The sequence below is a fragment of the Magallana gigas genome, chromosome 7 (assembly GCF_963853765.1).
Source record: "Magallana gigas chromosome 7, xbMagGiga1.1, whole genome shotgun sequence".
NCBI classification, from domain to species: domain Eukaryota; kingdom Metazoa; phylum Mollusca; class Bivalvia; order Ostreida; family Ostreidae; genus Magallana; species Magallana gigas.
Genome location: NC_088859.1, coordinates 41,350,720 through 41,368,997, shown reverse-complemented (window position 1 = coordinate 41,368,997; position 18,278 = coordinate 41,350,720). Strand labels below are relative to the sequence as shown.

The following is an 18,278-nucleotide window of genomic DNA, read 5'->3' as shown; positions in this document are numbered from 1 at the left end:
TATTTGACTATTTGAACCACTGTAAACCAAAGAAATATGATTCAAATTTTGTCCTACAGGCATTAAAGTACACGTTTATATTGAATTAAATCTGGTTTAACAGTGTGGTCTTCGTGCTGAAAATCATGCAAATATTTCAATTAGGGACTTTTCAAAAGCAATTATTTATATTGCCATATATATTGATAAGACACCCCCAAAGTGTTGTACATGCGAGGTCAAATGGTAACGCGTAGGTGTTTGATTTTGCGGTCGCTGGATCGATTCCACCGTATAGAAAATATTTTCTTTAATTTCACTTTTAGCATTGAAAGAATACACAGTTTAAATTACATGTATCTTATCTACTGGATTTTTTTCTTCACATTCTCTTGTTTTATTCTGAGTATGAGCATATCCAATATAAACAGATCTGTTCAATTACATTATACATGTAATCTTATTCTATTTTATATTCATAGCGTTAGCAATGTTCAGAATATAAGCTGGTTTTATACACGGAGTTCCATATATTCAATCTCAATGCATTTATAATATTATATGACAAATCAGTAGTTACAGACACCATTATAAAATCAGTACCTAAATACCTGTATCTATTTTTAGTAATAGATGATTTCCGTTCAAACACGAGTAATAATGGGAAAAGGCACTATACCTCTCTTGGAGCGTTGCCCCACTCATTAATGTGTAGTTGTTGACAAGATAAAATACCAGATGGTATCGGTATTTTCGCAGAAAACCTTTTTAATGTGTGAGATGAGGTTTATCTATTTGTTTTATTAATGAAATACAGCTAACAAAATGCATTTATTGCATATATTCAATATTTTTAATGCACGTCTTTAGTAGTCCTCGTACCGAGTTTAAGATATCTGTCATGTTGTAAATTTTGAATTTACTGGGTGGGTGTGAATACAATTTTTTTTTTGTCAGGATGTAAATTTTGTATTTTCACCCACCTAGCAGATTTCAAAATTACATTTCTCCTCTCTCAGAGACGCGAATATATGAATCACAACTCTCAATGAAAGCAAAGAAAATAATCAAAGGCAAACCACTGAATGAAAGAAAATCTGGCTCTGGACCCCTGGTCACGCATGATGCCTTTCAGTGAGCAAATGCATATTATTCATGATATAAACAGATTTTGTGATGAATTGTACCCGATGCAAACAACTAGTGTAAAACGGTTGGTCCTCAAACCGTCATTTTTCCCTTTGAAACACATATTAGTACGTAAAAAAAACTAAAACTTAAGTCAAGTGGTCAAGTGCCGTCTAATATTCTTGTAAAACAACGGAGAGAGCAAATATATTTTGTCTGTTACATCAAATTATTTTAACTCATTTTAAATCATGTTTACAAATTAAGAAAGGCAAAGAATTAGGGAGAGAAGGGTAGGGGGCTTAAAACACCGAAGGTGGGTGTAGGTGACCTAATAGCTGGCTAGCTACCAAATGAATACTTTATAGTACCAGAAATGTGTAATTTCCTGAATATTAGGTAGCTAATCATTGAATTCAGTTGTTCTTTTGTCTGTATTTTTGAGTTGTGGTATGTCTTTGTTTATAAAAAGAAGAGGCATATTGGGAAAACCGGACTTGGTGGTGTAATTGATATCTGTGTAACAGTTCATCTTCCTCATTATTAAAGTGATTGGATTGGCATTCCACACTGATTGGTAATTGTGAAATTTAAATGCCTGAAAATATCGAATTTCAGAGCCATAGATTTCTAGATCAGTGGGTCTTCAAATTGTCTCCACAATACAAGGGCTATGTGACACCAACCTGTGCTGTTGTCAAATCGACATAGATAGGGTCGAGCAAGTGTTTGTGTTTACATCACATCTATTCAGTAGATGGATGAATGATATAGGGCCAATCTATCTGTGCAGCCAGTCGTGTCCTGGTTCATTGAAAGAAGTGCGACTTGGCCTCTTTTTTCAAAGTTTTGTAAAAGACACAATAGAAAGATGTACATAGAAGAGAAACCATTGGGATTTTATGTATGTATGAATACACCGTGGTCATAATGCACAGAGAGTTTTAAACGCCACATAATCGTAGAATTATACTGGGAATTGGTGGATTTAAATGGGGTTTGTGAGGCGGACGTGTTTGTACTAGTAAACTAGAAGTTTAAAAGCGAAATATCGGTCATTATTGACTTTTTTCTGAGAGAAACACCGTGCGAATACATCAGTCGATTGAGAGATTTTTGATCAGAAACATTTCGAATCCTGTGCTTTTGGAAATCATATAAGCCTGAAATCATGTTATCATAATCGTGCGTTATTGATATATGTTTTCTTATTTGGATGAGTTAAATTCTTGAGAATGTGAAATGGCGACGTCACAAAACCAGGAACCGGTCACAAATGGATTCCATGATGGCGAAAGTCTGAACGAGCGTATGAAAAAATACAAAATAGATGACGACGAAGACAACACAGGAAGTAAACCCGCCGAGCCTCTTTTTAAGGATGAGGCCGAAAGGTTGAAACATCTGCACAAAATCCGCGCCTCTCCTACTAGTTCAGCAGCTTCCAGAATCTCGAAAAACAAGACCCGTAGTTACGAGGTCCTAGGTCCTCAAAACGGGATGAACACGTACGTCAGCCTTAGCTATGGGTAGGTCTATACTCTACAGCCACTGAAGTAGATTAGTCTCATCTGTCCTGGCTTGTTTTAGAAAAGTCAATGAGTTGTCGTAATCTGTGAAATAATTAATCCTTAAACGTTGTATATCTGTGATTTGGATTTGAAAATATTGTGTATTTTCATTCGAAAATCTCATTCACTAGTAATCTTAATTGAAGATCTTATTTAATTTTTCAAATTATTTCAATAAGAATGGGCGTCATCTAAAAAGGTGAAATAAATTTTAAAATCTTTTATGTATGATTCGAAAATATAGTATATTTTTATTAACAAATCTTGTATACTTTCATTTGAAAATCATGTATTTTTCTAAAAATACTGTATACATTGTGTACATCCAGTTTACTGATTGAAAGAATTTGTTTTTTCATCCACAGAGCTCCGCTGGCAACCCCTACGGTCCCGGCTAGGGCCCCTATGTTCGGTAAGTCCATTTCATGATTTTACAGGGCACCATTATGGTGAAAACAGACGGTTTTTCGGTTGAATTAGATAATGGTTTGGGTTAGGAGACATTGACACTAAAGTTTATGAGAATGTTTACTTATTATGATAAGACAAAATATGTATGTAAACAAGTTATTTACATAGATAAACATGCTCAAAGTTGAGTTCTTGCTGATCTCGTCTTAACATTCGTTTACAGTAGATCCAACTCCTCTTGTGATTCCCAAGGACGGCAATTTACAGGGCTTCAGTGTGGACGAAATGGCATTGTTTTTCAGATACATGAGAATTAACGAAGAAATAGTTCAGAGACTTCAACGCAAAGAGCTGGACGGACGGAAATTCGCGAAACTTAAGGACAGTACTCTAGAAGACTTACAAATCAAAAACCCCATCATACTCCATTTCAGGGACAGGTCAAATAAGGGGCGAACTAGTTTCATGTTATAAACTGCAGGCTACCCCAGGAATAGGAAATGTCCGGGGTATACATGTGATATTGACACAGTGTCTGGTGTTTACATTTCTAATCATCATATTCAAAAGAGACATTTGCTAAAGGCAGATTCTCGATGAGTGGTAGCAGACTGCAATTTCTCTGTGAATTAATAAGCTTTAAATTAACCAAACTGAATATTTAAATATTTATGTTTATGTATGTAGAAATACATTCTTCCTATTTTCATAACTGTGTATAAGACCCTTGTTAAATCAATATTCATTATTACATGTGCTCAATCCAGTATTTTGTATATCAATATCCTTTAATGTATACATATAGCAATAAGAGTGCGTGAGAAGCATACATGTCTACACTAATACAATATACATGTAGCTCTATATTCATATGGAGTTTATGTTAACAACATTATGGGCATATAACACGTCTGGTTATAGACATCTTCTTTGTAAACGATGCATACTTTTAAAAATGCATATGGAATTTGCAACCAGTTTTGAAAAGAAATCAAAACCCGTTTCTCCTGTCTTCATAATATCTAAAGATGACGCCCATTTGAATAAGCTTAATACCCATCAAATAAAAGCTTGCATATTTGAATAAAGTACTGAAAAATGAAAATTATTTTCTTATACATTCCATTTAGGTTAAGGTTTGCTCCATAATGGCCAAGCAGTCTTCCATTTCGAAAAATACTTTTTTGTAGTTTCAAAGACATATTTTAACTAAAATATCCTAGGATGTCAACATGACTACTCAGGTAACCTATACGTAATGTACATTTACTTGTATAGACAGATTAAGTACATGTACAATTATCCGCTGCTCTTTCTTTGTAAGCATCGTTGAGTATTATTGTCAACAGTATGTAACCAATAAGCGTATATATCTAAGACCACAAGACAAGACTCTGGTCCCCACAAATCTGTGAGTGCGTTCACAACAGATAATATATTTCTTTAGACGAACTTGCATAGCAAAGGACCAAAAATACCCTTGGCCTTCAAATCCAGGCATAACTGCGAATGTTCACAAAGTAAATAGCAATTACGGGCTAAAATCCGTAAACTTCTAAAGTTGATAATTCTTTACTAGCTAAAATCCGTAAACTTCTAAAGTTGATAATTCTTTACATTCATTTTGTCAGATTTTCAGGATTTATAACAGAAATCATCGGATAAACTTCAGCTGATCTGCAAAGTGCCCTCTGGCAATTTTCTGAACAAACCAGATAATCTAAACAAAGTTGTATTTTGCGTTTTGAATCCTTCATTAGTTTAGAATTTTTTTTAAAGAAGAATAAAGTATTGTAGGTTATTATGAAAAATTGCACTGATTTCATGACGTTTTCTATACGTGTTAGTTATATATTGCTTGAGATAGAACAGGCGTAACTGCATAGCGCTTTGTGTCCGTGGGTTTGAACAAGGTTCTTGTATGTTTGGTCATACATTGTCAGAATAATAAGTCTTTGTAAGTAAGCCAGTTCTTTGTTGTTTTCTTTTCTTTTTTACAAAATGACATGTTAAATTTAACATCCAATATAGAAAAAGAGAGAAAGCATTTTTACATTACACCCTACCCATCAAGTCAATGATGTGAGAGAAAAGCATGCGTGATTTCTTTATATGCATTTAGTAATTTTATGCATTGTATATAAAATTCATAAAATTTATAAGAGTAATAAAATAGGTGTGTAATCAATGATTAACTCGGTGTACATACAACCAATATACAAGATAATTGTACTACTACTACTATAGATTGTCATTGATATAAAATGTATACATTGTTAAGTTTTCTCTATTTAAATAAAACAGTAAAAATATGGAAAAGATAAGAAAATCGAAAGATTGAAATTATTCATTTTATTCAACGTGTATGTAACAGCATCTAACGAAGGACAATGATTTATCTTGATGGGGTTGGGGTGGGGAGAAATGGTTCTTTATCATAAAAATAGTCATAAACTTAATACAATGACACCGTAAATTGTTATATGCATGTATTTTTTACCATTGCCAAAATATTTACCAACAATAATAGTATTCTCAGCATTAAAAAAAAAAAAGTATTACTCATGTTTTCATTGTTGTTTACCGAATAAATCGATAAATTACTTCCATTTTACTTGGTGAACTCTTTTGTTTATATAAAACGTTAACCCCTGTGGCTCCCGTTTCTAAATGACTAAGGGGATACCCGCCTTCGCAAATTTGTGTGTCATTAAACGTCATGAAGAGGAGTAAAGCCAAACACAAAGGCCTCTCAGCCTATAGAAAAAATGACCTCATTTCTTGAATGGTTTTCAGGCCTGATTGACTGCTTTCACGCATGCTTGGGCATGAATTCAGGTTGAACAAAATTTCGTCACACACACAATACGGCAAGTCCGTGTTGTATATAAGGACAGGTAATTGGTAAAATGGCAGAGTTTGACAAGGGTGGACCCCATATGAACGGACACTTAAACGGGAACATGACCAACGGACACTCGGACACAGAGACGGACAAACAGAGCGAGAGCTCCACCACCTCGTCCACCCAAAACCTCACCAGGTAAGTCTTCCAGCACGCGCATTGTCAGGTGCGCTTTGTCTATTTGGGAGCTGCAAGCAGACAAGGAATTTTAAATGTTTGAATTCCATAATACAAATTTTTTATAAACAAAGAAAATGTATTATATTATCAATGTATCATAAGAAACGTGATTCTTTCTTCATATTTTGATCAGTTATGTGCTTGCCAATTTGTATGCAATTTAAAAAATAATAATAATCAAGATCTCTTGAATTTGTAAAATTTATGTTGTTTGGTAAACACCCAGTTTTTTACTTTTATAATTCAACCAAGACGTCCAAAATCAACGAAGCAATGAAGGATATAAACATAAAATCTCGCCAGACAGGTTTTTATCTTTAATAGCAGTAATGGATTATTTATAGTTTCCAACACACATGCAAATATTGCGTCTGACCGTATGTTGAAACGCCAATATTTATCCTAAGCAGTTGGGAAAAAATGCCGATCCATCAAACTAATGCACTGGTTAACTGGTGTTTACCCAGCGTTGGGAACGATTGAATGTCACCTACACCCGAGAAAAAAGCTGTTCCCCGCCGACTAACTTTACACCCGCTTTTATTTCGGATATAATCAGTCTGACATCTTGACGGAATCTAGTCATCTGATCCGAATAACACACGATAAAAAAGGCCTATCGTTTTGTCATCTTTTCCAGCCCATGTCATGCTGAATTTGGAGGTTTATGGAGAGCGAAAGACACACCGTACCATGTATCTAAAATTTAGCATTGTTAAATAAAAACAGCCCCGTCATTTTTTGCAGCCTAAAATCTTAAAATGTAATGTTTGTAAAAATGCATGTCAGTGTTTTTTGTTTGATATTGACAATGCTCCATTAGATTTCCCCATTTCACACGCTCCTTGCCAAAAAGTGGTCATATGCTAGACACCCACTTATTTTCTTAAGTCGTAAAGCCACCTTTTGAAATTAATCCAATTACAATCGACTGGACTGAAATATTTAAAAGTAGAGAACATTGTCGTAGTATTATATTCCTTTTCATTGTCTTGAGATTTATTTAGTACTTTTGGAATGCTTCAGGGGATGATTAACTTAAAGTCATTATTTCATGTCATTGTGGCAAATGAATATCCTCTCTATTCGGACAGCGATGAGTGATAATCAAAATTCCATGTTTTAAAAATTCCATTGATTGTTTATCTTGCGAACGATGTAGACAGTAAATTGCCTAGGCAATTTTGGGCACCTTGAATTGAGTAAGTTTTAATAAATTCATTGTTTATCCTCAGTTAGCTGTTAAGAAGACAAGGTGGGAGAGATATTCATTGAATGCCACAGGAATGTCTCCCACACCAATTCCTCATTGTGTTGCGTAATTAAGGTGCTCCTTTAATTGATGCCCACTTCACCTGCTGTTTTAAAAATTACACCGACGTTCTCGCGTCTTTTCAATGACAAAAACTGTAAAAAAATAAACAGTTGTGGTATTGATAACACCACTGACAACACATAACTGTCAGAGCCCCAAGGACATACCGCAAAGACGTGGCCCCAGGCTGTTTATTTTTTAAATAGTAACGCCTGAACAAAATTTTGTGTACCTTTTTGACAAGTTTCCCCTAAATTACCATAATTTTTGGTCACACTTGAGTTGGTGTTTTTGTTGAAAGAGATAGCGAAAAGCTGAACACCTACTTGCTTTCGAGTATACATAAATGAAAAGAGGCGCTGATTGTCCATTGAAATGCTGTAAAAACTAATCAAGAAATGGTATTATGAATGTACTTATTTTAATGTTTCTGGTTGCAGTCGAGGTTTACCTCCAGTTCCAAAAATAGAACATCCACCCCCGCTCCCCAAAGATCCGCCACGAACGGACAAGATTCCTCCCCGAATTCGAACAAGCAGACCACCAAGCAATAGTAAGTGATCTTTACTAGACTCGACACATTCTTTCCCTTTCCCAACTACATTTTGTACACTTCTCAGCATTTGTTAGAACACGACACCTTTAGCTCTTATCATCAACATACAAATGCACGACATATAACTTAGAAGTTCATCTTACCGAGACCTGTAGGAAACATTTGTATTTGGATTGCACATACTATCCACATAATATTTTTGTGGGATCTGAATATGAGTTATAATGTGTAAAACTAGTAATTATTATAATTATAGTTTATTTGACAAGTAAACAGTTGAAAGTACATAATCACAGTTCACACATAAATTTCACAAAATGTATGCAGCAATGAGCAAGATACAGTTCACACATAAATTTCATAAAATTTATGCAGCAATGAGCAAAGATTCTTATAAACAAATACAGTTCAGTAAATTTTAGCCCGGGTGATGATACATAAATTGAATACTGTTATATGTATAAATAAATTGAATACTGTTATATGTATAAATAAATTGAATACTGTTATATGTATAAATAAATTGAAAACTGTTATATGTATAAAAGTTAACTGTAAATTCATTTTGTTTATTCATGATTGAAAAAAGGAGAAAAATGTGATGGTCCCTATGACCAAAACCTAAACTTCCTTTCGATCTGGTAATGTAAAATGTTTTGACCCCTTTTGTCCTTTGCCTTTTTTCGTAAGCGTCTGATGTTTTGGCATGCATTTAAAATAAAAGTGAGAGTGTGATGTATGGGAAAGTTTTCAGATAAATTATTGATGATTGCAATGTCAACACAGTAGTGTAAAATATGAGCACGAATCCATTCAAATTTACCATATAGGATAGAAATTTTTTATACCTTTTATCAAATATTGAAATTTTCCAACAAACCGAGACGAGTTTTGATTTAGATCTGTATTCATTGTTTGATAAACAAGCATGTCTGTTGTAATAAAAACATGCATGTCTTTATTTTCAGCTGTCTCGAGGTTTATTCCTGAAAATGAAATAACGATCCCAAAGGATGGAAACTTGTCGTCTTTCAACACAGAGGAAATGATTACTTTCTTCCGTCATATGGGGGTGGAGGACAAAATAGTGAACCACTTACAGAGAAAAGGACTCACAGGCAAAAAATTCTCCTCCCTCAAAGACGCCGATCTGGAGACAATTGGAATCAAGAACCCGATCATTTCGTATTTCAGGGACAAAAGCAAATCCTCCAAAAAGAATGTTCCGTTCATGTTATAGATATCACCGTTGCGTTTATTATCAGGGCCTGTAACCAAAGCTTTACAAAGAAGTGCGAAGCACTCGATTATCAAATATAAACAGGAAATGATGATCTCTAATCATTGTGAAATATGGGTAAAGGATAAAAATATATTGTCCTTCTGTCTGTTTAAAAACAGGTGGACGATGCCTCTTTTTTAAAAATATATACATGTATATTTATATATATTTTCTAAGTTTATGTGGCATTATCGATTTATAAGTAACTCAACCAACATATATTTATCAGCATCATTAACATTTTTTTGGATATGTATGAATTCTGTTAACGTCGTGTGCCAAAATTGACTGATTTTTACAATGAAGCTCGTATTTCGACAAATGAAACACGTACATATATTATTTTTGTTCTTTTTTCCCCCAAATTGTAAATCTAAATCCATTTTCATTGATATATTGATTTCAAATATAGAGGTAACATGTTACGTAAACACCCCGAGTGTAGAGTTCTCATACGTAAGAATTAGTTCCAAATGACACTCGGCCCTTCCTCTACCGTTCGATGTGGTTAGACCCACTTCCGGTCATTGTATCCTTCTCTGTATTGTTGTTATGTGTCATATTCACTTTGTAATTTTTCTGAATTGTTAATACCTTTTTTCATATGAAAACATATATAAATGTTTGTTATTTGCAATACTATATAGTCAAAACAAAATAATAGCAACCGAAATCCACGGTGCTTCACGTGTGTTCTATGTGACACGTGCGTTCTGTTGTTTGTAACACAGATTCCGTTCCGTATGATGCGTGTTTTTGTATGACATGTTCTGTTCTGTACGACACGTGCGTTCTGTTTTGTGTAGCACGTGTTCTGTAGGTCTGTAAGAAATCCGTCTGTGATACCTCGTCAAGGAACAACTGGTGATAAAAGAGAGTGTTTGTGTCTTACTTGGGAATGGATGGTCACACTGTTAAAAATGTGTTATTTTGATGCAAATTCATATATATTTTTTCTATGTATTAATCATATATATATTATTAAACCGGTATTATTCTTATATGAAATAAATCTAAAAATCCATCATTGGCTAATGTTCAATCTTTTCAAAGAAGATTCACCTGCAAGGGCATAAGCTTGAGTTTGACTCTTCCTTTTTACCCATGTCAATTGATATCAGTAGTTTTTTTTTTTATTTATTTATATACAATAATTATCCTGATACATCGAGGTCAGTACATAAAATAGTAAATGTATGTTGATATGTGATCTGTCTACATCATCTCATGTCGTACTTACACATAGTGTCGACCACAGACAATTGGCGATTTATATTTTTTCTTGTAATAAAACCATTTTAACAAGAGCTTGGACTTTGGGTAGTTGTGTCAATCGGCAATGTGACGTAGGCCTGTCTATTTCATTGCTGGCCACTCAGTATGGCTCTTTGAAATCAACAAGATATGTCTGGCTTTTGAGCAAAGGCTACGGTATCGGTGTATATTTCGCGTGAAACATTTTATTTCGCTTGAAACCAGCGTCATTTTAACTTGTTTTGACGCAAGAAATCGATATTTACATCCTACTGAAAGTCCAAGGCCTTGTTAAAATGGTTCTAATTAAATATATATCCTCTACCTAACAAGATTTTTATTACTTAAAAAATATATTACCTCAGGTGCCCATGGTGTCGACGTCAGAAATATTGTTGGTAGATTCCAACAGAAACATATCGGAGCAGCTAATGACAAATGATATACTACTATTGGATAACTTAAATTTGAAGATGGGGGAACAAGATAGGGCAAATTCCAATTTGGTTTTGTCGTAAAAACAATTTAAAATTAATTTTTTTCCAACCAAATATACTATATGATGTTATATTACAAGTTTACAAAAGCACGATTTCTAACTATATTCATTTTTGAATATTTTAACAAACGATAAGAAAAAAAATAAAATCTAAAGTTTTGGTGGTATCGAACCCACAACCTAAAACCCTAGCTCTATAAAGTTACCTAATGTCTGGTGCTCTTACCACTGAGTCATTTCAGTCACAACAAACTTCATTGTTAAATGCTAAATGCAACTTCAACCACGAATTTACGGACTTGTAGTATTTCTCTAAAACGTTCAATTGTTGGGATACAAAATGACATTTTTAAAGTATACTAGTAGTGGGTCATCTCTCCATGTTTTTGTTGATTGAAATCGGTTTGATTTCCTTTAAACCTCATATAGACTATCACAAAAATATGGAGCTCAGACCCACTCTATAAAAGAAAAGGCATTGAAGTTCTAAAAATGACACTATTTGGAGGTTTTGACACGCATACGCCAATTTAAATCAACCTACTCTAAATATTTAACATTTTTAAAGGTTATAAATCGATGTTATGGTAAATATACATTGTTTTTTAATAATTTAGAAAGAAATTATGAGATTTGTTCATATTTTAATTTTATAGTATCTTATCTATCCTCATATGGGCAGTTTACACGCCTTGTTCACCCATCTTCTTATGGCTTGGTTATTCGACCGCAAAAGTGTATTGACCAAACTTTATAATATAACATATATCTTAATTCATTTATATTAAATATAAAACTGGATTTATGAAATATTTAAATCCTAACATTTTTTGCGATTATAATTTAATTTACTCGCTTGATCAGGTCTCTGGAACGTACATGTACTGGTATTTCGTATCCGTGTCAAACTTATTCGCCCGCCGTCATGCATGAATTTGTTGTTTTCTTGTTGACCCGGATATACTTTTAACAAATAGATCAGGCTTATCTCAGAGTATGGAGCAATGGACTCACCAACTGCAAAGCCCTGTACTAAAGATGAGTTCAAGCCGAAAAACCTTTTCCTAGATTATGATCGACCACGTGATTTTATCACCTTTCAGGTAAGCGATTCGTATTCATCTTCATTGTAAAGTATTATTGCTACTGTATTGTTCACCGATTGTTTTAAGATGTTCGGTTGTCACCACCTGGTGTATGTATACAGCTGTGTGTATTTTCATTCTGACACATCAAATTAGTCATAATACATACATTGTTGATAAAATTGAAATATGTCAAAAAAGAAAAATACACCTCAAGCAAACATGTACATTTCTGGGGGGATGCAAGTTTCATTTAGCTTTTTGGACCACAATGTTTTTAACTTGTACATATATTTCTGAGATCGTTTTTTGTTGGATAAATGATAAAATCTAATGAAGCTAGTTCTAAACAAAGTATGTAATGCAAATTATTGTAAGTCAGGACCGTTCTGTCCGTTCTAACTATCATAGTGAAAAACAACTTTGTTTTTAAGTCATTTTGTAATAGGTTAATCTGTTTGAATGTCAGTGTAGCCGTTGGCCAATCTACAAGTAATATGTACATGTGTAAGTACTACTTGACCAGTTACAATTACGGATATAGATAGTCTACGTACATAAGAAATATTCACTAACATCTTGTTACTTACATTTTTTTTTACCGTACTGTAAACATAAATTGTCTACATGTACAAAGCTTTTCTAAAGAGCTGACAAATAAAGTGTTCATGCAACAGTGAATTATTTGTGTTAAATTATTTAAACTTGACGGTTCATTAGAGGCTAATTGTTGTTATATAACAAAAGTTGCCCATTAAGGGCCTCGACACCCCATGACTTTCTTTTCATGACATTACAACACAACATGGCCACAATTTCAACCTATAGTGAAACTGTTGCTAAACTTGGATGCCTATCTCTGTAGCGCAATGGATATAGCTTCGGTCTACCCACATGTCCCGAGTTCGAAAACAATTGGAACTTTTTGTTTTAATAAAATTAATATCGATAAAGAATTAAAGTTGATGTCATCCTCAAAATTGAACCCTTTTCTTTCATTTTTAAATCGGATGCTGAATGTTAAAATACACTTGAAACATTTTTGTTATGTAATCCCTTGTTCTTTTTATATCTTCAATACTAGATTCCTGAATAATTTGATATGCAAGAAACAATAGACAAAGACCTGAGAGGATAAGTAAGCTTTGTTTAACAGCAAGACTACACATACATGTAGGTTGATGAACCTAGTATTCTCCGTCAATTTCAGCACTGTGGAAGTGCCCCAGCCTACCTGATATGGCGCCTGTTTTGGGCCGTGTACCACGTGGTCTGGATCATACTTACTGGGGTGTACAGCTGGCAGTGGGCGGGGGATGACCCGGAACAACAGGTCAAGTGGTTCATCTTCCTGACCGACTGGTGCTACTTCGTCCTGACCGTCTCTACCCTCGTGGACGCGGCTTGTGTTGTTTACATCTTCTTCTGCAGGGTGGACATTAAAAATGGTGGTTACAACTTGCTGTTTTCCTTAAAGAATTATCAAAGTTAATGAATGTCCGACATAATTTTCTTATTTGAACAGTCAAAAATGAAGTGAATTGATTATTTTCTTTGATTATACATAACCTTCCCCTTTAGCGACGAATGAGCAAAGAGTTTTTCATAGGGAACCTCGCCTTGAACTTGTTTTTTCTTTCTTCTTTCACAAGGTATCTCCGACGAAATGACTTGGTACTTGAAAGCCAACTGGGTCATCTTCAACATAGCTAACTCTTCTGCTGTTGTTGTCACCCTCACGTTCTGGGGGCTGGTGTATAATGGTAAGGGGTCGTGCAAAAGAAAACCCTTAACACGAAATACACGTATTTTACAATTCAGATAACTTTTTTTTGTAAAATTATTTCTATTTGTAATTTATTTTGTTCCACTAATTTAACTGAATTTACATGTTAACAATTGTCTGGCCATCGTCGAGAACCAAAATTCTAAGCCAAATTTCCAAGAATGGATCGTGGTAAGAAGACCAAAGAAACTAAAAAAAACTTTCAAATTTATTTTTCCCCCCATTTTATCTTCCAGGTGGTTCAGTAACTGTCATAGACATATTTACACATGGTGTCAACGCTATTTACGTCATTGTCAACGCTAGCGTTACATCCGTTCCTGTCCGATTCTACCATTTTCTCCACGGAATTTTATTCGGAGTAACCTATGTCGTATTTACTGCGGTATATTACGCAGCCGGGGGAACTAATCACCAGAACAAACCTTATATTTACCCAGTGTTAGACTGGACCGTTCCAGGTACCACATTAGCATACTGTCTAGCCGTGCTGCTTGTTGCATTGCCTCTTGGCCATTTTCTGTTTTTCGGGATATATGCTCTTCGACGGTGTTCATGCAGACAACAGACGACATCTAATCCTGTCTGATCTCGTGATATAGTGTTGTACATTCCATGCAAATCAGGGATTAAATGCAATATTAATGTTTATTTTTATTCTTTTTTTTATTCGTGCATTTTATATCATATGTCCTTTGTATAGACATTTATAACAAAATCAATCGAAATTGAAGTCATATCCAATTGCATTGTATACTGAGTACATGTAATAAATCATAGGCAAGTATTGGTTTTGCTAGATGTTGATCATCATAGCAAGACCCGGTGAGGTCCATGATATAAAGGTTAAGATTTTCATTATCATCTTTAAATAATGAAATGAAATTTATCATTAGCATATATATTTAAGGGGATCATTTTCGATGAAAAATAATATTATGAAAAAGGTGTTAAAACTATTACCATATGATCATAAATTACTTCACTAAAAACTCTTGCATGATAGATATTCAAAATTTTAAAAGTCTGACTCTTTAGAATTCTTTTTTTTTTTTTTTTTTTTTGATAATTTATTGTTTTTGTTCCATACATACTAATGTTGACATTAATAAATTCAGTTTTTATAAATTTTATACACATGCATACTCACACACAAGTATATTTACATACATTTTTCAATATTCGTGGTTAATGGTTGCTTTGCTTCCACCCCCCCAAAAAAATACAACAACAAAAAACAAAATAAATAAAAATACGAATAGTAATAATCATAGTATCATAAACTAATCTAAAATTAATATTTTTCCATGTAAGCCACAATTTTTCAAAATTCATAATCCAAGAAAATTTGGCATTTTATTTTGCATTTAGGATATAAAAATATATTGTTTAACATATAAAATTATGAAGTTTATAACCCTGTTATTGTTTGACAATGGTAGTTCACCAAGAATAATATTCGAAACAATAAAACCAACTCTTTCAGTGGTCTTTCTGTATACATGTATATGAAGACTTAATTAAATCACTCCAGAGTGTTTGTACTTTATCACAAGAAATGAGAACATGTATTATTGTTTCAACATTTTCCATACAATAACCACAACAATCAGAAGTTTTAATGTTAATTTTCTTAAAGTATTTTCCAACAGGAACAATTCTATGCAAAATTCGAAATTGTAACCACTGGGCAGAAGAATCACTTGTGGTTTTATAACAAATTTTAACAACATCTTGCACTGATATTGTGTCTACTCCATATGGCATAAGCTCTGTCTCCCACTTGCTAATTGAGGTTGGAATAACCTCACTTTTATTCAAAAAATTTTAAAAGATATTTGAACGTTTTTCAGAAGATATGAGAGGTTCCAAAAATAAATAAAGGTACATATGGATAAGGAAGTCTTTTGAAAGAAGACCTATCTATTAACAATGATTTCAAAAATTTTGAAATAGCTGTAACGATGCTATTGTATTGCATTGTATTGCATCACACAACTGTCAGTTAGATTGTACATGTATGTGTTTTTAAGGGCTCCAAAGTCTAAAAGATTACAATCATCATAAAAAAAAATCTTGCACAACCTACATTCCATTTTCATACCAGGATTTAATAAAAACTGGTTTGTTATCCACTTTTATATTAGAGTTATACCGCACAGGAATGTAATCAAATTTGTTTTTAAAATGCGGAGAGCAAGTAAAACATTTCATATAACAGGTCCAGGCAATCAAAACATCTTTCCAAAAGGCGTTATTTTCTTTTAACAAACAATCAAACACAAAACTATCTCCAAAATCATACAACTTCTGTAAAATATCATCTCCATTGAGAGCATAGAATATATCCACCCATGGTTAATGTGAACGAGTTAACATGTTTGACTCTTTAGAATTCTTAGTGTTTTTAAGTTTTCATTAACTATATATTATTTTTTAAATATTTTAAAGATTGCAATCGTATTATACAAAGTAATATTCATTTCAACGGAAACGATTCCCCTAAATAGCTTACAGATACAGCTGGTAAGACGTGAGGACATCTAGAGTTGCCGTGTACAATAGTCAGAAGTTGGAATATGAATGTCTTTACTACCTGTTTCTCTAAAAGAAATAAATTCGGGGTTATAAACTTTCTTTTGGAGTAAGATCACCCACGTGATTTATCGTAGTTCAGGTAAGCGACTCGTATTCATACCAACCGAACAGGGAAGTGGTCATCTGCTTCACAAAGTCTTTATGGTGTATTGTTTTTTTTCGGCATGTTCTATTGTCATCATCTGGTGCTGAAAATTATTGTTTATTCATATATATATATATATATATATATATATATATATATATATATATATATATATATATATATATATATATATATATATATATAATATATATATATATATATATATATATATATATATATATATATATATATATATATATATATATACTCACAGTTCTAGTTACAACTCGAATTCATTATTTTCTAATGTTCAAAATGTTACATTTAACGACATCCAGTGTAACTGATAAGCCAAGGTTTGACTTGTAAATTTCAAATGTAAATTTCAAAGTAAATAACAACTACAGGCTTACTTGCAAAGCCTTCCAACGCGTCCTTTCTTCTAACCAATGAAGAAAAAAAATACCAAATAAAAAGAAACAAGAAAGAAAAGAGATTTGATAACAATATTTAAAAAGCCAGCAAAGAAATGAAATTGATATGTCAAAATTGCATGCTTGAGAAATTGCGAACAGGTCACTTATATACGGGTAATTTCTATGTTGTATGAAAGCTCGCTTAGAAAGAATCAGGGACCGAAAAAGTGACGACCAAAACGAAAAATTAATATAGAGTTGAGAACATACAGTGTATGCATGCATGCATCGCAGGCACGTAGCATGGTTTTGGAAAGTGGGAGGGAGGGGGAAGCATCATCCAAAAAATCTTGACAAGCAAAATTAAAAAAAATGAAATGTTCCAAAATCATAAAAATCCTAATCCAGGGGGTTTGGGGGATGGAGATTTGCGTAGCGTTCCCTTAGCTTCAATTCCACTGTGTTGATTTCCATATTTTCACTTCAATTTAATACATGCTTCCAAAAAAGTGGAAGGGGGGTATGTAATTCGATTTTATATATTATGTATATTTAAGAAAAATATTTGCTGCGAGAAAAAGTGGCTGGGCCTGCCCCCCCCCCCCCCTCCCCTTGCTACGTGCCTGCATATGAAAAAGACTTTAGTAGAATGCTAGTATCAGAAATACAAAAATACCATTTTGCGTACGACATAGTCCCAAACCATAATTGGAAACCAATTTATTGAAAAACCACAGTGGGCGCTTTGATTTTTAATGGAGGTTTCCGGCGAAGAATGTACTTGTAGTTGGTTTAAGCTAAAATAAAATATATTACAAGCTTACATTTTAACGCATATGAAAAAGACTTTAGTAGATGAAATAAATACGACTAAAAACAATATTGTAATCCATTTAAACAGAGTTCCTGCCGCATTCGAACTCAGAGTCCTGTTTAAGTAGTCTGGCGTTTCATCCGTTGAACTACAAAAACATTTCAAATCAATGTTGTGATGTACTGTCCGAAAAGGTGTAGAGGAACCCTGAGTTTAATTTCATATTCCAAGCGAGTCATGCAGGAGTTGTCGTAAACGCAATAACGCATGGTGTCAACGCCATTTACATCATTGTCAACGCCAGCGTTTACTTGGAGTATTCTATATCAAATTTTCTGCGGTACGTACATTAGGCGGCCGGGGGAACTAATCACCAGAACAAACCTTATATTTACCCAGTTTTAGACTGAACCG

The 18,278-nt window shown here is 33.6% G+C and overlaps 3 protein-coding genes across 6 annotated transcripts; all 3 read left to right on the top strand.

The window, feature by feature from the left end:
* Positions 1–1,576: 1,576 nt before the first annotated feature.
* LOC105340089 (uncharacterized) lies at positions 1,577–4,194 on the top strand. Of its 4 annotated transcripts, none has more exons than XM_066066762.1 (3): positions 1,577–2,615; positions 3,044–3,090; positions 3,316–4,194. In XM_066066762.1, the coding sequence occupies exons 1-3, from the start codon at positions 2,350–2,352 to the stop codon at positions 3,561–3,563; spliced, it is 561 nt and encodes a 186-aa protein (XP_065922834.1). In that variant the 5' UTR covers positions 1,577–2,349; the 3' UTR covers positions 3,564–4,194. The 4 variants fall into 4 exon arrangements, with proteins under 4 accessions (XP_065922834.1, XP_065922832.1, XP_065922833.1 ...); XM_066066760.1 differs by having other exon boundaries at positions 1,583–2,636; XM_066066761.1 differs by having other exon boundaries at positions 1,584–2,615; positions 3,313–4,194.
* A 1,696-nt stretch (positions 4,195–5,890) lies between these two features.
* LOC105340088 (uncharacterized) lies at positions 5,891–10,351 on the top strand. Its single transcript, XM_011445934.4, has 3 exons — positions 5,891–6,132; positions 7,930–8,042; positions 9,014–10,351. Exons 1-3 carry the CDS (start codon positions 5,999–6,001, stop codon positions 9,283–9,285), a joined length of 519 nt encoding a protein of 172 aa, XP_011444236.3. The 5' UTR covers positions 5,891–5,998; the 3' UTR covers positions 9,286–10,351.
* A 1,595-nt stretch (positions 10,352–11,946) lies between these two features.
* Positions 11,947–14,600, top strand: LOC105340087 (protein rolling stone). Its single transcript, XM_011445933.4, has 4 exons — positions 11,947–12,183; positions 13,376–13,613; positions 13,818–13,928; positions 14,188–14,600. The coding sequence occupies exons 1-4, from the start codon at positions 12,085–12,087 to the stop codon at positions 14,538–14,540; spliced, it is 801 nt and encodes a 266-aa protein (XP_011444235.3). The 5' UTR covers positions 11,947–12,084; the 3' UTR covers positions 14,541–14,600.
* The last annotated feature ends 3,678 nt before the right edge of the window (positions 14,601–18,278 follow it).